The sequence below is a fragment of the Periophthalmus magnuspinnatus genome, chromosome 9 (genome assembly GCF_009829125.3).
Source record: "Periophthalmus magnuspinnatus isolate fPerMag1 chromosome 9, fPerMag1.2.pri, whole genome shotgun sequence".
Classification (NCBI taxonomy): domain Eukaryota; kingdom Metazoa; phylum Chordata; class Actinopteri; order Gobiiformes; family Gobiidae; genus Periophthalmus; species Periophthalmus magnuspinnatus.
In genome coordinates, this window is record NC_047134.1 from 17,958,759 (window position 1) to 17,978,532 (window position 19,774).

Genomic DNA, 19,774 nt, shown 5'->3' on the forward strand with positions numbered 1-19,774 from the left:
TGAAGTCCAATACAGTCAGAGTCTTGACTTTCCCACTTTTCTCCTGTGTCTCATTTTGAAGCAGTTGGTGAGGCCATGATGTCTTAGACTTACATCTTATAAATGCGTATAAAAGTAGACACAAGTCAAAGAGACTCGACAGTTTGAACCCCATTCAATAACATCAGTTTAGATGATCTTTGTTGTGTATTTCTTCATGAACTTGACTTGACAATGACCTATGTGACCTGTGCTCTATTCAGAACCTAAACAAGCTCTGACCACAGAGGAAGCAGCCCATCCAGCCAGCTCCGCCTCTGGAGAGGGCATCTCATCGCTCCATCACTCCTTCACACAGTTGTTTTACCTTGGCCAGTGGGTGGCTCTCTCATAGCCCATGTCAGGTTGCAACCACTGAGGGTTGGCCAAGAAGTCACGGCCACAGATTAACTCTGCTATTTATGGCCCTGGCCGTCTAACTGCAGCCCCAGAGATGGGAAATATTGCTCACTTAGCAGGATTACTGGGTGCCGTAATGCCCCAAAGGCCTGCTTTATGGCAGGCCATAAATGTTCCCAGGGAGAGGCAGCGAGAGTCGGATTGATTAGCACTCCGGAGGAAAGTCGATCTGTTACCCACGCCCCACTGGGGAGCGGCGTGATGGATGCTTCCGGGAGGTGCTGAGAGGCAGCGAAGGGGAGGGAAGGGCACTTTGCCACGCACTCCGCCAGTCCCAGACATCCCTACAGTGACACAAGATGGAGGGCCCCGGCCGGCAGCAGGGCCGCAGGAGGTTGTCAGCCAGTCACAGAGCTATAGCTCCACCATGCACTGACCCTTCTCCAGTGCTGTGGCAGACAAATGGAGAGGCGACCTTGCCTCATGCTGCCATTTACCAAAGTCCCACTTGACACCTTGCATGCTCCGGACATCAGTCATGGCAAAAGATAGACCATATCTACAGCCAGCACCCCATGAGGAGCCATCGTCTGTTATATCAGCTCTGATGGAGGACATACAGCCCTTTTAGCCCTATTTTCATTTAGCCGTTTCTACCATCTCCATGTGTAATGTATGTACTCATGAAGCTAGTCACTGGCACTAAATCAAAAGAAATGTAGTTTACAGTTTCTATTTGTTTTCCAGGATTAATGACCTGATGAAAGATTTGGCCGACTAGTTGACAATGTTACTGATACATGTTGAAGTCTTTCAATTTGTTTGCCAAATAGCAGAGGTGATCACATGGCTCTGAGATGAGATGAGGTGAGATGTGTGGTTCACATTCCTACATAGATAAATCACATTGTCCATGTGGACACCAGATGCTCTGTGTTTTAAATAAAAAGTCAAGTAGGGCTGTAGTCAACTAAAGGAAATCTTGACAGTCTAAAGATGTGCCCTGCTCATCATTTAAGGGGACGTGGCATTAGCAAACGCTCTCAAAATTGTGTCTATGATCCAACTAAATATTTGACCCAAAGTAAAATGTAAGTAAATTGTATTTGTGTTACAATATCATAGGATGTTCCCAAATGTTCATCTAATTCATTATGCCTTTTCCTTTCTGCTGTGGTCCATGTAATTTCACATAATCCCAACTAATTTAGTTGACTAATACAATTTTTTGTCAACTCCGATGCCATTGGCTGATTGATCACATAAACTAAAAAGACTTAAAGACTTAAACTAAAGACTTACAGCATTAAAGTCAAGATTTTTAAGCAGTACTTACTAACTCAGCATACAAACTTAATAATAAATAATAATAATAAATTTTATTTATATAGCGCTTTTTAGGACACTCAAAGTCGCTTCACAGTGGATACAATAATAAAATACCACAAAAATTTACAACATAAAATCAAGCATTAAAAGCGATTTTGAACAGGTGAGACTTAACAATGTTTTGTAAAAGAGATTTAACATGAATCACCTAATGTCATCTTTAGCGTAGACCGACTCACTTAACTCACTTGGAGATCCCTGAGCGGTGGGCCATAAATACTGCACACATACCAGGCTGAAAGCTAAGTGATAGGACATAATGTACCAGGGCCGTCTCCTCAGGTAGTGTGGACTTCTTTCAACACATACTCTGCTTACTCCACCTCTCACCCCATCCCTCTGCCCCCTGCTGGGCACCAGTCTCTCCATGTGCCTGCACGCTCTCGGACTGTTGCTACCATTTTACAGTCCTTTCACTTGCGTAGATATTTTCCAGATGTCTGATGTAGGGCTCTTGCCATATGTCAACTATATATATGTTCTTTTGATGTGCGAGTGTGAAGAGAATGAAAGCAAAGGTGTTTATGTGTAGTGTTTAAAAGAGTGGAAGCAGAGGCAGAGCGGAGGATACAGGGAATGGATAGGACTAGAAATGCATGGACTAGGAGAGGATTTTGTATAGAAATAGAATCCTGGAAATAGGTAAGAATACTGAAGATGTAAATGCCAAAAGGTATAAGCCAGTCAAGAACTGTAGACATTGTATTTTGTGAAAGAAGTAAAGATGGTAATAGGAGATATCTTATCCATGGGAAGTCATTCAAGGTTATGACAGAACAAAGTATGACATTAGATTTGATCATCGTTTAGATCACAGATTCTTTTGAAAAGCTTTCAGAAATTCAAAATTGTGTAAATGTCACTGATCAATAGGCAAAACTCTTAAATCAAATCAAATTCCAACATGTGGCCATTTTTCAAGTTCATCTAATTTATTAGTGGTTTGTTGGGATAGTGTCTATGGTAAATATTCATTATATTTTAATATCAGTTAAGTGGTAGTTTGTGGGGGAAAAAGCTGAGAAGCCAAATATAGGAAGTAGTGGGGAGTTTAAAATGGAAAACCTGTGGCTATGTCATCAACATGGAAAATTCTACACAAAATACAAAGACAATTTACAAGCAACGACAGATTAAACATCAATCTAACAAAATAAATGTGTTGTCATCTATTTTTATTTGTCTAATTACACCTACTGTGTAATTTAGACAACTTTTGACCGTGTTAACATTATTATTAACTATTGTAAGTAATAGTTATGTATTTAACCTCTACTTAGGTCATATCTCCTGTCCGTGTCCAACCAGTAAATTAAAAAAATAAACTTCACCAGAATTTTTAAAAACTAGACCAAACTAAGTAAAAAGTTTACTAAAATCTTAAATATAATGATGTTAACTATTCGTTAGTGAAAAACTACTGTAGCCCATCATAGGCATTTAAGATACTAACTCACACCACAAGGTGTCAATATAGTAACAAAAGTTATTTTGTACTTTTCTAGTTTGGATACCAGGAGTGTAATTCAGATGTACAGTACATGCCACCTGTTTTGCCTCGAATCCTGGTAGAAGTTGCTCAACATGTCCGCCCCAACACAGATGACACTGATTATAATCCTTATCAGATACAGATATATCTTTGTGTTTGGTTAAGCAAACAGGTGCAGCTGAAATAACCATCGCTTTTTTCACAAAGAATAACAAATGATAATTGTTCTGATTGCAGTGACTGAACAAATTCTTTTGTTTTTGTTTTTGTAAGGCAAAGCAGCCAGTAACAAATCAGTGACTAGAATTTCAACATGAAAATTCCCTTAAGGACCAGTCTGACTATTAATTGGATTTATGGCTTTAATAGTTCCTTATCATTGAGCTTGTGATTTTGTACTGCACTGTGTTTGAGAAAATTCCAAGAAAATCTAGTAACCAAAGTCACCAATTGTGCCCTTTGTGCCTTAAGCAGATCGTAAAATGTTGCTCACACACGTCATATTGTGTTGACTAGTTCACCTCCCAACATATAAAATAACATATAACAGTTTAGTAACACACCTAACAGAACCAGTTTGTAATGTTACCCAGTGGTTTATTGGGCTAAGTCAATGCAATAATGCATTGATTGTTTTTCCTTCACTTTATTACTATGAACTATCTACAGATAAACTTTAAAATTATACAAGCAATTTGTTGTTACAAGAAGAAATGACAGGTAAATTGTGTATATTAACTTAAAGTAAAAGTCGTAGCAGTAAAAGTTGTATTCGATCATTACTAAGTTGAAAAAGTAAAACTTGGCACAGGAGTTATGTCAGTCTCTTCTTGTAAGAAATGTTTCATGACTTTTTATGAGAGAGAATACACTGTAACAAGACTGGCCTTGCTTTTCCATTTAGCACTCTGCTGCTGCTGCTGCTGTGTGGGATCTGGGCCAAATCATCACAGCCAATCCAGACATCTGCCCACAAAGAAAGAGAAATTGTTGTTGAAATGCACTGACTAACTCTGTCTGACCTGTAAAAACTTTCTCTTTAGATTGATTTCACATTTATCAGAGTTTCTTATTTCCTCCACAGACTGTGTTCCTGGGTAATGAACTCTGATCAATGGGTTGTCCTCTCAGAGCAGACTTGTGCTTCTTTAACATCTATAGACTGACTTTGTAGCTTTGTATTCACTGTTTGGAAGTGACTGGGAATAATGGTAAGGTTAAAGTTTAGCTGTTATGCAAAATAGGTCAACTTTTTACAGCTTTTAACCATGTTATAGTCATTTCTCCATTTCTCTACCATTTACTCATCCGAAGGAGTGATTCGTGCATGTTTGAGCAATCTTTAATCACACATTTTCAAGATATTTCTACAATTTTATTTCCGTAATTGGTGATAACCGTAGGATTTGACAGCATTGCATCGTCACTTTTGAACAAAATGGAAAAAATCTGCTACTCGTTGGTGTGATGTGCTGTTATCCATTGGAGGTGCTGACTCTGTTGTGATGACATTTGCACCGAAGTCAGCTCGCATTAGGCACGGTAGTTTTTTCTTTTATTAAGTCTTTTTAGAATTTAAAATGTGCAAATAGTAACATAATGATCTACGAGTGTTGTAGATTATAGCTATACAGCAGATACAAGCACAGTGGGTCTTTTTTAAGGGTGCACTTGTTGTTTAAGGTCAGGTTAATTTACATTTTCTGTGTCTTTATTTATTAATCAAACTATAAAATCTTAAGGCCCATATAGTTGGTCCAGCTACCCACAATCCCCAGCAAAAGCCCATTAAGTCTGACAGGATTGAACAGTAAATTGTTCTTGTACCTGAATAGCATATCCACCAGGCAGTAGCTTGACGTTCGCCCAATAATCTGGAGGTTGTTAGTAATGTATCTTTCCATTGTGCAATTGGGCAACACAGCGCACCTGCCTTGTTTCCCTGATGTTAAGCCCAATAATGAAAGGGCCACCAATAAAGCAGAGTTAAGCCCAATGAAGTATTTGCGCAGTGGCATACTATATCCAGGGTTAGCTTTTCAGTCAGAGCTCATTGTTGACACAGGACAGAGCAGGTAAATGTCAGGCAGAATCAGTATGTGGCCTGCTCTGGTCTATCCTACCTCCACCAAAGCTTTGCTATTGATTTAAGGCCAAATGTGGTGTGTGTGTATGTGTGGATATAGAGCAGGTGGGTTCACAGACATTTGAATTAAACACAATCCCGATCAAACAGGTTCATCCGACCCCCAGGCCCATCCATCACACTGCCGCCTATGTCTCAGAACTGCCCATTTATCATTTGTTTTGTTGATTATTTACATAGTCATCTGTCTTCCTCTGTTTATTTCTGTTAGTCTCAAGACCAGCTATGTGCCCTTTTTAGGTGGGATTTGGTTCAACGTAAAAACTAAAACCATACGTTAACAATTTGTATTTGATGGTTGGTTCCCATGCATCAATTTTGATAAAGTAAATGTAAACTTGACTTTTCTAACTTCTTATCATTCAGTACAATAACATCAAAAACATTGGTTCACAAAATTTTAAATAATCTAATGTGCTTGGAAATACAGCCCTTGCAAAGGAAGTTATCATTCCCTACATATTAATGATTTAAAGTTATAAAGTGTGAAATACAGCTGTAAAAGTGCCTAATAGCATGTGTAAAAGCCACAGTTAATGCCTGATAGGTAGACTATATCTTCATCTCTGCCCATTCATCTTTTCCTCCTCCATCGCTTGTCCTTTAACTCATCTCATAGTCCTGTTTAGTGGCTCTCCTCCTCCGTCCTGCAGTCTTGCTGGTGGTTGTTGAGATTCCGCAGACAAACACAGTCTCTGGGGAGCTGACATCATTAGAGCAGGGAGCAGCTCCTGTCTCTACCTTCTCCAGCTTCACTCAGAGATAAAGTAGAAGAGAGGCAGAGCGGAGGGCAGGCTTAAGCAATGCAAGGTCAAGATCGTGGCACAATTACCCCGGCAGTGCAGTGCCCCACCAGGACCAAAACCCCTGACTTCTCACCCTGCCAAGGTTGGTCCGGGCCACTCCTACAGACAATTAGCCTTCCCATATCCCCTGTCATTTCCATATTCACCTGCCGCTCCTCTGCTCAGCTCTGCTCTGCCAGGTAGAGAGCACTGAGGGCAGACTGGGGCTGCCAGTACATTGTGTTATGCTGTAAAACTAGCAGTAAGAAAACTACAATTTCTCAGTGTCCTTGGTAATTGTGAAATGCATGTCCAATTATACTGCAATTAGTTACTATAGATAAAGTACACACTGAGTGAATCTAATTGACTTCTATAATGGGATGATTATGATAGACATTCAGCAACGTTCAGAGCTGAGATTTCCTCTCACAGAGCTGAGGCCGGCAACAGTGTCCTATACACCTTTAGGCAGAACTTATATTAGTAAGTGCTGCTACCATGCAACACTTACAAATTAATAAATCATTCAAATGTGCTCATTTGCAAAAAACATACACCCACTTGCATTTTATTAAACATACGTACATTTTTCATTTGTACTTAGAATAGTTTCAGTTTACATTTGCTTGTGATATTATGCAATTATATTATTTATTTATTTATTTATTTATCTATTTATTTTTAGTTATATTGATATAAAATTCAATAAAAATAATCTCAGTTTAGATAAATAAATACAAATATCCTGTCCATTTTGTATGTCTTGAAACCTACAGGTATCCATGTCTTTGATCTCTTTGCATCCTAAACCGATTGGGAATGGTTGGTTTATCCCCAGGACCGCTGCCTCCGATTACAGGCACACAGATCCCACCGACAGCGTCCTGCCAATTAGAATGCACAGTGAATCCGCTGTAAGCTTATTAAATCACTATTATCCCTAATAACACAATGGACATGATCCTCTTCTCCCCACTGCATCCTGCTTGTCTGTAGTCTACATGGTGACAAGGCAGGCCTGTCAGATCATGGCTGTGGTGAATACTCTCCCATACCCAGCAGACACACACGCATAATTGTGCTCCGGCATTTCGCAGATATGGAGCCTCAAATCCCAGCACATGTCAGCGTTTTGAGGGATCATATAGATGCAAATGCGCCCATGTAATTGCACAAGCGGTGGATGGGCGCGCTCCAGGCTGGATCCTGTCATGTCAATGGCTGATTCCATCTGCTTTTCATCGCGCCAGGTTTTTTCTTCCTTTTTCCAAGACCTGATTTCCATAGCAGCCAAAGCTTTACAATCCTCTCATCTTATCTGCCTGTTTCCCTCCTCCTTTCGGCGCCCCCTCGCTGCGTTCCCGTGCCAGAGCGTCTTTCCTGGTCCAAACCGCAGCCGTAGATGTGACAGGAAGAGAGTGGAAGTCACAGTCAAGACACATCAGATGAGTGAGGTGTAGCTCTCCACAGCTCAGGTTTACTGTGACAAACACCCAGCTCTAAAAAAAAATATACTCCATATATGTATTTCCCTGCTACTAACATAAAGTTGAGTGTATTTTAAATGCCAAATTAAATACGTCACCAATTCTTACATGCAATTTGATGCGTTAAAGATGCATGTCATTGTTTTGCCGGGATTGCTCCACAGGGAAGGTAAGTCAAGTTTATTTGTATAGATCAGTTCATACACAAAGTAATTGAAAGTGCTTTAAAGAATAAGAGAGACATTAAAATCACAATAGAATGGGTTAAAAAAGGTTAAAATAATGAAAGATTTTTATTTTTGTTTTTGGTCCCGAATGGCAATCTACGTCGAAACACAATTTTAGTCGTAACCTAATGTATTTTAGGTCTTAAACAGCTGAAAACTTCAAAGTAAATCTAAGGTTCTATAAGGGCACAGACAGCGTAGCAATATAAATTCACTCCCATACTCTCCCCTTCAGCCCATAAGACTTCCTGTAGATTTGAGCGTGTGGCGTGTGTGCTGTGCAGGCTGGAGATAAGGTCCCACAAGTTCTCCAAGGGCAGAGGGAGAGCGCAGACATCAGAGGGGAGCCGAGCCTGATTCATTACATGTGTTGCATCTGCCTCCTATTAAAAAAGCCCAGAGCACTGTGTCTGCTGTCTCTCTCACACTCTCCCCCTGCAAACTACCTCCTGACTCCTCGCCCTGCCTGTTTACTCAGAGCTAGCACTTCCAAGTCAGGCCATGCTACTTTCAAATAAGACTGAAGACTGTGCAGTAGTTTTTAGCTCTGCCACTGCACTTCAAGTATCAAGTATGAAAATGTATTGTTTGATAATAATACATTTTAAAGCTGCTGTTTTACTTACAAACATAATTATTCAATGCAACGAGTTTATAAGCACTTTTCACAGCATACTTTTGCTATTATGCGTGAGCTAACAAGAATTGGCATGGTAACAGTGCATCAGCATGACTTCCTGAATAATTACATGCGGACAGCACACACCAGTCTTATTTTGACCCTCTAAGACTTGCGTAAATTCAAAGTGTGGCAAAAGAAATTGTACTAACAACTGCTACATAGTTGTGCACTTTGGTTTCTTGTTAACTGCAGAATTTACAGCAGTTGTATTTTCTGAATCCAATTTAAAGTGAAAGTGACTACTGACTAGAGTTTTCCTAAAGTGACTGTTTGACACTTTGTATTTTTTAATGACTTGCTCATTTCCTGTGGCTCACAATCTCATCGACAGTGTTTTAATTATGCTCCGCTGATTGAACACTTAGGTGTGTGTGTTTCAATGGACCTGTTAAACTGAGCTTTTTGCCAAACATACGCCGTCTTTATCTGATAATTATTTCAGATTACATTAGAGGAAATTAAACATTTCAGTACCTGTGAGGGTGACAGAGTTGTCAACTATAGTTTCAGAGTGTGAACATTGCCACTTCTAAAAGAAAAAAAAAGATGTTTTTTTTCTCTAACCGCTAATAAGATCATTTTCAAGTGTTAAAAATAATGAATGCAGTTATAGCGGTTAGGCAGAAGTGAAGGGTTTACAGCATAAATCTGTGCTATACTGGGGTCACCTATGGAAAAAACATCATTAATGTGCACTGGTGGATTTATTTCTGAGTTAATAGGACTTGATTATTTTATAGATCTGTAGCCGCATGGCCAATTATTATTAATAATGACTATAATAATCTGTTTACTTGAAATGTTTTGTATAGGACTGTGTCCACATGTGACTTTATGCTATCTAATATTCTAATGGTATGTTAGTATGCCCAAGAGTTAAACCTTCAGTCTACAGCTATTGAAAGATATAACCACAGAAGTGTATGCAAACAGTATTATGTTGAATCTTGTGCCTGGAGCGTTGTACTGATACTGCAAAAGCCTGAGTAGCTGACATTATATGACCGCATATTAAACACATGTCAGCAAACTCTCCCAGGTGGAAAATAAATCACTGTTTTGTTTTTTTGTTGTTGTTGTTGTTTTTGTTTGTTTTTTCCCATTACTTTTGGCTGACCACTAAGTGCAAATGTAGCATTTCCTGAGGCATGTGCCTTAACCTGATGTTGTTTTACTGCTTTGAATATGCCCTCTTGTTTGAAAGGCAAAGTCAACTTTGAATTGCAAATAATTATGTCAAGTGTAAAAGAAAACTGCATAACCATGATTTGAATTCTCCTTGTAAGCTCGTGCATGTGTTTTACATTTTGCACATAAATGAAAGCTGCAAATTGACTTTGCAATCAGCCAAAATCACACACACAACATGTCTTTACTATGATTTCAAGGACTAATATTAGGGAGTTTCTGCAGTTTAAAGTTTTAAGTTAAAACAAAATAAATTTGCACTTTGAAATCAAGCAAAATTCAAATCCCCACAAATTGTCTATAACTTCATCTTCGTTGTAATTTAGGATCTACAAATATGAGCCAAACAAATAAGATAGAGTGTCCTGGCTGTTCCTACAAGGCCACTCTCTTATCTGTGCAGGGCAGATCGGCGCGGGACGTGGGCTGTGTGCCAGTGTCTGTGTGTCAGTGTATGTTTGTCTGTGTCTGTGTGTATGTGCCAGTGTCTGTGTGTCAGTGTCTGTGTGTGTGTTTGTCAGTGTGTGCCAGTGTGTGCCAGTGTGTGTCAGCGTGCGCCAGTGTATGTCAGTTTATGTCAGTGTGTGCCAGTGTGTGTCAGCGTGTGCCAGTGTGTGTCAGCGTGTGCCAGTGTGTACCAGTGTATGTCAGTTTATGTCAATGTGTTTTCAGTGTGTGCCAGTGTGTTGTCAGTCTGTGCCAGTGTGTGTCTGTGTGTTCTCAGCGAGCCCTTGGGACAGGTGCTGAGGGATGGCTCCGTGTTTGGGAGCAGGTGCACCTTCCCTCCTCTTCCCTCCCCTTCCCTGTGCTCCGTTCTCGCCTTGTTCCCCTGATCCCCCCAGAGGCGTGCGGTGAGAGTGATTGGAGAGGCCTGGCCCATAGGGAGTGCTGCTCTCCCCAGTTCATCTGTTCCAGACAGGGCCCGGCGGGACACACGGCTCTCCTGAGGGCCTCTTTGGCTGGGAATCAGAGAGGAGCAGTCTCCTCTCTCAGGCGGACTGCTTTGTTATGTGCGGGGAGGTCTCAGTAGCCTCTGCATTTCACTGTAAAACCAAAGAGAATGTTAGTCACTCTGTCCATGCACATATTAGATTATACCTTGGCCTTTTATTTTTTGCTTTCTCATGAAGTCTAGCTTTTAATCTCCTACCTCTCATCATGTAGTACTTTTACTAGCTAGGATTTCACATCGCTGTATTTGTGAGTGGGTTACAAATGTGAATTAGCTGAGAGCACTACCAGAGAGAGTTATAGGGGCATTTTAGAGCTTGTATAATATGTGTATTCTGTTTTATGTGGTCATTTATTATAAGACAAGCTCCATGAATAATGTATGATTAAATGGCGTAATGGATACACTGGGACTCGTCAAAATAAAAGCAAAAATCCATTTGCTTTCCCCGTAGTAAATCGGCTAGCTTGTCCTTGGGCTAATTTCCAACTTGGGACTTGGTGGGGGAGTGAGTGGATGTCTTGATAGCTGTTTCGCGGGAGGGGGTGTCAGTAGTGCTGTACAATGAGGGGAGGAGGGGAATCAAAAGTGAAATGAGATATGGACAGGGAACAAAGCCACGACACCTTTTGTGTTGGTCTCCCTCCCCCAATACATACACAGGTTTTATAGGACTCTATCTGTTGCTTCCCCTTCCTTCTATCACAGTTCTGTCTCACACAATCTTAGAGTGTCATCCTCTGCCTTTGAGCAGCTGCCACGTCTGAGCCTCTAGAAAATGAAGGCAGATGAATCAATTTGGCCTGTGGCCCTAAAGTGCACTTGTCTGCGCCCAAGCCTTGAGGGGAGGGGGATAATGAGCCGATAGATTGAACCAGTGGCACTGAGGTCTGAGGTGGCTGATATAGAAGCAGACTTAGGCTGTGTGCCCCTCACACACCCCCTGATGCCCCCCATGTGAGGGAGCAGCCTGTCGCTGGGTTAATAGGGGTGAGGGTCCTCTGCGCAGGACACTTTTCTGAACAAATTAGAGGAAGGATCTGTATTGGTCCTTTACAGCCATCTCTTATGTGGATTGGACTGGCCCTTCTCAGAACACCCAAAGAGCACAGGGGCCTGTAGTTCAGGGGGCTCCGAGTCCACATTCTGAGGGGGTAATATGGACTGACGGGGGGACAAGGCTGAGGCACAGCCTCCCTGAGTGCAGCTGACAGGTGATGGCAGGCTTTAGCACAACAAGAGAGAAACCCAGGTCACAGCTAACAATGGGGAAAGTGCTCGGAGTCCGTGTAACTCTGAGGCTGCGTTGGAGTCCCTGCGAGGTAAAGAGGAGGCCGGATCAAAGAAGTAGGACAACAAAGCCTCACCTGCCCACCTCCAGACAGGTCCCCGCTGACAGAAGGCAGATCGACTGACACTGCACCAGGCTAGTTCCCTCTGCTCTGAGGCTCTCTCTGACTAGCCCTATGCACTGAAGGCTGTGTGCTTCACTCTGGGTTAGAGGAGTATAAATGAGCAGACCCATGTCGGCACAACTCAACTTAGGGGGAAATTAAGATGCTGGAGGGCCCTTTGAAGATAATTAAAGAGCACAGAGTGGCAGCCTCCAGAGACAGACTGGAGACATGTTCAATACCGAGACTAATGGGGCTAATTTCCAGTACATTATTCATGTAAAACACAGGCACTTACTTAGCTATGTTTTTTTTGTTGTTTTTTTTTACATCTCTTTTAAAGGCAAACTGCCGTGCTTGCAGGGATCTGCTGCTTGGAGTAGTAATTATAATAATACACAATTTTTGCTAACATTGCATAATGGATGTTTACAAATGGTCATCTAGACACTTGACTACAATATTACTTTAAATGTACTATCCACAACCTCCTAACCTTCAATTGTACCACAACATCATAGCACAAATCACCACTCCCAGGCTTTTTGCCTGTCTCTTAGCATTAATGAACAGAGAAAAGAGAAAAAACAAAACTTGAAAGCTGTACAGTTGGGAGCTTAGGGCCAATTAAAAACCTCCCTAGACAGGAAATTAGTCCCAGCCTTAATCACAGGCAGTCAGGGTTGCCAATCTGTCAGAGTCGGCGAATTCCTGCCCAGATCAATTGCTCTGGTGTCCTGGCGAACAGTGACGGGGGGAGCGGCTGTTGCATACTGCATCATTAGCCTAGGTGGCTAATTAGAAGCTGTGCTCTGATCAATAGCCGAGTTGATTGCTGACTGGGTAATGTAGCTGGCGTCCCCATAGGAGACAGAAACACTTAGGGTGCCTGCAGGAATTTGTCAGTATGCAGACGCTGGGTAAACAAAGTAATCAACAGCTGCACTTGAAAGCAATGTGACGCGCTGTGCCCCTACCTCCCCACTGCTGTTCATGCACTTCCAGAGCAGCATAGGTAAAAAAGGCCATCATCTATTCTGAGATGTAAGGAGTGATTAGAATGACAGTTTATAGAGTGAGACTGAGAAATGTGCTGGAAGAGGCGGAGAGAGTTGGAAGTCAAACCTGATTAGGCCCACCTGGCAGGGCTCTCCTCCCCCACCATGATCGCCTGGCACCTGTCCTCCTTTTCCTACGCCAAGCTCTCTACCCCGCTCATGTCACCACTGACCTCACCACACTGCTAATGCCCCTTGGCCAATCAGTGCACTTGCCCCAGTGGTGGTAGGGTAATTAAAAGGGAATTGTGTCTAGTTGGCATGTGAGCTTGTGGGCACAAGGGTAGACAAACACTCCCTGCCACCTTGTCTTCCTCCTGCTCTCCCAGCCAGGTGGTAGCGTACAGGACCTGTCAGATTAGCTGATGACCCTTTTAATTCTAGCTCAGCCGGGGGCCATAATTGATATTTACCAGGAAAGGTTAATTGTAGCAGTGATCTGCTTAAATTACAGTGGAGATCAAGAGACCAGGCCCAGCCACTGCGCAAGCCACCAGGGGAGCTGCTACACTGCCGCATGCAACTCAGATGAATTATAGCCCACAGCTAGAGCTTGCAGAGTGTGGGCATGGGGCATGAGAGGGCTGATGCTGCACCAACAAACTGTCTGTTTGCATAGCTTGCAAAGAGTCCATCAGGAAAGGCTGAACCTGCGCCAACTCTGGGGTGGCTTTCCTTTTGTAAATAACACTTAGCATCTTTGAAGTGTTTGCATTGTGTTGTGTTGTTTATGTTCCCTGGTGAATATTTTTACATCCTTGGATTAGTTCAGGACCATCACCACCACATAAATCAGTATTTTTATCAGTCTTATATTGTACTGTAGTTCAGTCTCATTGTAAGTGCTTGTTTCACAAACACATTTGTCTTACCTCTGTATTTGCACTGGTACACAAAGGTTTTGAGGTTGCAGGTGTTTTTGCTGCAGCCCCTCTGTTTTACATATAGCCAAAGCACAAACGACGGTGTGCTTTGACATGTAAAACCCTTTGTCCTTTATACAATTATTATTACTCAAATTAGCTGTATTGTTCAGTGCTTTACATTAAGAAAAATAATACATAAATGTGACATAGATGTAATTTTCAAGATGTACTGGAAAATATGTTTGGATGTTAGATTGCATACTAAAGCATGTTTATTGTGTCCCCAGCAGATCAAACCGTTGGCACTGCGACCAGTCAAACTCAGTGAGGATGAACCAGTGCAGGAACTGCGACCACTCAGGAGCCCCTCCAAGGAGCAACTGAATGAGGTGAGGACTTGTCCTTCTTCTGGACCAGACCTGTCCCTCTTCTACAGAGACTGGACCAGACCTTTCCCTCCACTACGGAGACTGGACAGTCTGTTTGAAAGGGCCAGAGCAGCAGCCTGTGGACTGTCAGATCAGAGGGCAGCTGTTGCAGTAGCTCCTGCTGTTCCCTGGATCACCTCATAAATCCCCTCTGACTGCTTGGCAGGCAGCACACTGACAGGAAATGATTAAGCCGCTGGAGCAGCCTCACCTGGTTGACCTGGCATTATTTAAAGCATGGCGTGGTAATGTAGACATGACCTAACGCAGTGCAGCCAGGTGTGGGGCGACCTTATCGACCTCAGGAAGGAACCAGTTAAAGACACAGGGCCAATTATCAGTGTGCCGGCATCCATATGCCAGTTCATTTAGAAAGGAGTAGGTGGCAAAGCAAAATGAAGACTAGGCATTGGTTCAGCATAACGGATGAAATAATGCAATTTAGATACAGGGAAAGTAATGAGAATTTATGCAAAATCCCGAGCGGCCCATTTTAAATGAATGTAGAAATATGCTTCCTAACTAATGCCTGTCAAGCTCTGCTCCCAAACCTAACTAAATTCAATCAGACTGTTCATTTAGCCCACGAAAGCAGGCAGAGGGAATAAGAGAGAGGAAGCGGAGTGTTCAGGCTTCCTCCTCCAGCGGGGGCAAAGTGATGGAAAGAAAAGGATTTTAATGAACATATTAAATACATTGTTTTAAGCCATTCAGGGCTCTGAATGAAAATCCAGCCTTATGAAAACGGAAAATCACCCAGCCTAATTTCTCCATCTTGCTCCTTTTTATAAGCCCTGCTGCAGTGCTCCTTTTGGTTCCCCCTCTTCCTCAACTATTTTCCCTGAATTTGTGTAAAGGCTGTCTTTTAATGAAAAAGTCAGGAGGAGGAGACGGGCTTGTCAGATAAAAGAGCCACACTAGTTGACAGCTCTGACAGGGCTCTACGACAGGCTCAGTGAAGGAGGGGTGGGGCTGGGGCAGAGGGGGTGTCTACAATCGCCCATCGTATTCGCCATCGCTGTTAGATGTGGCTTTTCTCTCTAATCCATTGCCAAATAAATGGTGCACAGACGTTGATTGTTGTAACCGTGCCATTTGTATCATCCATCCCTGTTCCTCCGGTTTGTCTGCAGATTCCTGGCTGCTTTACAGTACAGCACTAACTTGATAGACACCATCTTGCATATAATTCTTATTTTCCTGGCCCATAAAATCCCCTCGCCTGCATGAGCGCTACTAATTTTCGTAAAACACGCTCCATCACATCAAAGTGGCTCCCTAGCTTTAAGAGCTCTTAACTAATGATGCCGCATCGCCAACGAGTAAAATGGATTTCTCTTGTCTTAGCGCCAAAGGAAATAGAGACAAATGTGATGTGCAGACGCGCCCACCGCCCGTAAAAACAGTCATGCATCAATTTGGGAGCGTAGGGTAAAAAACATTGCAGGGGGATGCCATGCTTGGGTCTTTATCTGTTTATTTTGACTAGGTAATTGTGCCTGTGGTGCAACGGGGCCCAGCACTAAGCCGCTCAGGGATTAGGCAAATGTGAGGAGGTGGTGCGGTGGTGTGAGGGGGCTGCTTTCTCTGCATCTGTGTCCTGCCAAACCGTACGATAAATGTACTGCTCCAAGGGTCTCTGTCCCATTTGGGCTGTGCTAGTGTCCCTGGTGCATGTGATGATTAGTTGAACATCTTTTAGTAATGTCTTTGTGTGTACTTTAATTAGTATTTACAAAATAACTCTATACATCAAAATTATGATAATGTTGAAGAGCCCAGGATGACTAATTGCATTTATTTATACAAATGCACAAGCTGTCATTTGAGGCAAGTAATGTGTGTCTTTTCATTAGACACAAAACTCTGGGCTGTAGATGTCTACAATCACGTTCTTTTCATCTTCTCTCTCTCAATGCTGCACCTTGTTCGTTTCCCTGAAAAGCTCTGATTGGCTCACCTTTCAACCTCACTCAACGACAAAAACTAATAGTCTGGGTTGAGAGATGATGGACCAGACCTGCCCCACTTGTCATCATGTTTTTCTTTTTTCTGTTTTGTAAGAGAGTGGAGGAGGGGGCATGGAAATGGGGAGAGGATTAGGGGGCGGATTTAGCAACATTTCTCTTCTCTGGGCCTGTTTAGTTAACCCTTAAATGCCGCCAGCATCCGCCCCGTCCCTTTCGCCACCAACCACTACAGCCAGCAGAGCTCTCCCTCCCCCTCTCTGCTCTCTGGGGCGGGTTCTTAAATCCTTTTGAAGTCCTAAGCGCTGCAGAAATCCATTGAGAGCCATGTATAATGGCTTTTAAGAGCGAGTGTTTAGCTGTATGCCGACCCTATGGCTTATGAACCGCTGGCGTTTTAATGGATCCCCCCGTTCCCTCCCCTCTTTTCCTCCCTTCACCGGCACTAAATCCAATGGATTGTCCCTCATTATCATTTAAATAAGCCTCTCTTTCTACTCTGAATGCTCCAAGTTGAATGAACTCTACATAGTAAAGCTAATTCCAAATGGCCTTGGCCTCCCACCATCGTAGCTCCCACATATACAAACATTTAAGAGCAGTCACAATATGCACCCAGTCAACACATTATTGCCTGTGCAAAACACTTTATGGCCTTTTGAAGCCCCGGATTTTGCCCTCTGTGCCGTTCTCTTCCGCACTCATTTTGGCTTCTCTCTGGTCACACTGGTGCAGGGAGTAAAGAAGTTGAGCAAAGCACGAATAGCCTTTTGATTCCCGCAGCGCCTGCTTTCCGGTTCGCGGCAGGGCTCCTCCCTAATCGTCACCACAGGAGCCGTCAGCGAATCAGACGGGCACACAGGCGTTGATGAGGGCTGAGGCCTAGAGCAGGTGTGGAAGAATGGATGAGGGGCTATGGGAGGGTGCAAAACAAGGGAGGCAGTGGCTCTAAAGGTGTGGGGGAGGTTGTCTGGATTGAAGGTGGACCTATGGATGAAATTGGTCTAGCAGAAAAGTCCCCTCCAGAGACTAGGGGGGAGAAATTGCCAATCTAGACGGAGGAATAAAAGCAGTGAAAAGTGGAAGTGGAGGGAGGGATTGGGAGATTGGAATTCGTGCTGGGCTCTGACGGACAGAGCTAGAACAAAACCCAGAATTTCTTGTCTCTACTTTGATTCGGCATTTAGAGGACTGCACCTGACAAACATGAACACCATCAAAATAATTGGAGACATTTGAATGTGCGAATACTTTTAATAGACAAAAAGTTAAGAGTGAAGACAAAGTTTAAAGTTTTAGTCGCTGGCTATATGAGACCAGAAGCATTTGTGCATTTTGTGCTGGTCCCAAGCAAAGATAAATGTTGATTATTGCAGACTTCTCTTGTATTTACTTATTATTAATCTACTCTCTTAAGCCAATGACACAAGTGACACCACGATATCTGCATAACAGTAATTATCACTTTATTCCTTCAACTGTATGTTTCCTTCACACATTTTGTTGTTTTCTAGTTGGCATTTTTGACCTTGACATACATTTTCTAATCTCATGAGTATTACAAGCTGCGCCATACTATAAAAATGCATAAACTATAATACTATAAAAAAATATGATACGATTTATATTCTAACCAAACTCAAAGTGTTTGTTTAAATGTCTTTCCGCCAGCCCAGTGCAGAATGTATGAGGGTGTCGTGCGTGGGCGAGGGCTACATGGCAGGGCGGGTAAAAGGTTAACGTGAATATTGATATTAAAGCGCTGCTGCTTCATCATGTCTGTGTCAGCCAGTGAAAGGCTTCTTAAAGGTCATTCCTGCTCTCTCCTCTCTCCCTACAGAGCTCCACTCACTCGCTGTCAGGTCGGGGCTACTCGGTAAGTGACATTTTCATGCTTCATAGCTTTACGGCAGAATTACAATCTCCAACGACCCGCTTTATGGCCGCGGCGCTCGACATTTTAATTATGTTAAATAGAGTAATGGAGAAATCATGATATTAGGGACATTAATTCTGCCTGACTGACTGATTAAATTGCAGGAAGGTGTCCTGCTCTACCTTGGCGAAAAGAACCTCCTTTTATTGGCATCGATCAACAGTGTGCACCGGGGCTGCAGTTATGTGCCTTCCTTGAGTGACTCTCAATGAAGATTACTTTTTACTTAGGCCCAACCAAGTATATTTATGTTCCATAGATAAAAGCCGCAGGACTCTAATTCAAAAGGCTATGTATTCCTGAAGTATAACCATGATAAGCTTGGCCTACGCTGTTTTGTACAATTTGTAATCTTTCCAAATAATTCCCAAACTCACACTGACTGTACATTGTATGTGGAAATTTGACCCAACTTGAAAATGGTTGTGAGACTTAAAAACATGTCAATAACTGCCTCAGAATCAGACAGTGTAAGTCCTGCTCAATAGCCACCGTAAAACCTGAAGATTTGTTAAAATATATTTATTATTCATCTTGATGACAGCAACACATCTCAGACTATTTAAAAAACTGGAAACTAATATTAATCAGTCTGCATTAGTAAACGAATTCGATTTCTTACATAACACCAATTCCAATTATGGATGTAGTACTGCTATTGGAATAGGCTTTCAGTTTTCATGGGTTGCTAACTTCAGACTTTATGATCTGTTGTGAATATAATTGATGATTTGCAATAATGTCCTCAATTTTATATCCCAGTATGTCAGTATATGTATCCTACGTTTGCACAGTGCAATTCAAGCTAAATGAGCCCAAGAGAAATAGTCATTTCTTTGAAATATACACAATCTTACAAATTGTCAAAACAGAACTATTTTTGTCCATGCTGCCTTGTCCCTTTGCATTCCCAAAGTGTGCATGTGTGCTCCCCCCTCCCTCTCATCTTGTGATGTGTCTATTCTCCTGATAGTTCCGACAGTAGTTGTCCTTTATGTCCTTTGCTTAAAGGCGAACTCATCACCGCCACATTCTTTAAAGCGTGCTACTTTTAGCTGATGAGTGGCATATGGCAGTTCTTATTGCCATTTGGAAGTCATCATCCAGACAAACAAAACAACTATAAATGGTTTGTCATCGTTAATCTGCCTCAAAGGACCGCATTTAAAGCCCTGAACAAAGCCGAACTTCAGAAGACATTGAATTCGGCACAGTCTTCCTTTTTTTGTATAAATTTTGTTTTAATAGAACATGTCACATTCCTATTCCCCGGCGGCCACATACTCACAGATGGATGAAAACAAACAAGACCTTCCCAAAAAGCGCGTGCAGCCCTTTGGCTCGAGCTGTCAGTTTGAGTCGGGGAGGAACAAGGCCTTCTCTTTATCTGCAAGAA

At 42.4% G+C, this 19,774-nt stretch overlaps 1 protein-coding gene across 1 annotated transcript in view; it reads left to right on the top strand.

Moving 5' to 3' along the window:
- Positions 1–19,774, top strand: part of fbrsl1 (fibrosin-like 1) — a 352,410-nt gene that overhangs the window by 131,860 nt on the left and 200,776 nt on the right. The window contains exons 3-4 of the mRNA XM_055223996.1: positions 14,335–14,436; positions 18,283–18,318. Of these exons, the coding sequence (XP_055079971.1) occupies positions 14,335–14,436; positions 18,283–18,318 (138 nt within the window). The remainder of the gene's footprint in view (positions 1–14,334; positions 14,437–18,282; positions 18,319–19,774) is intronic.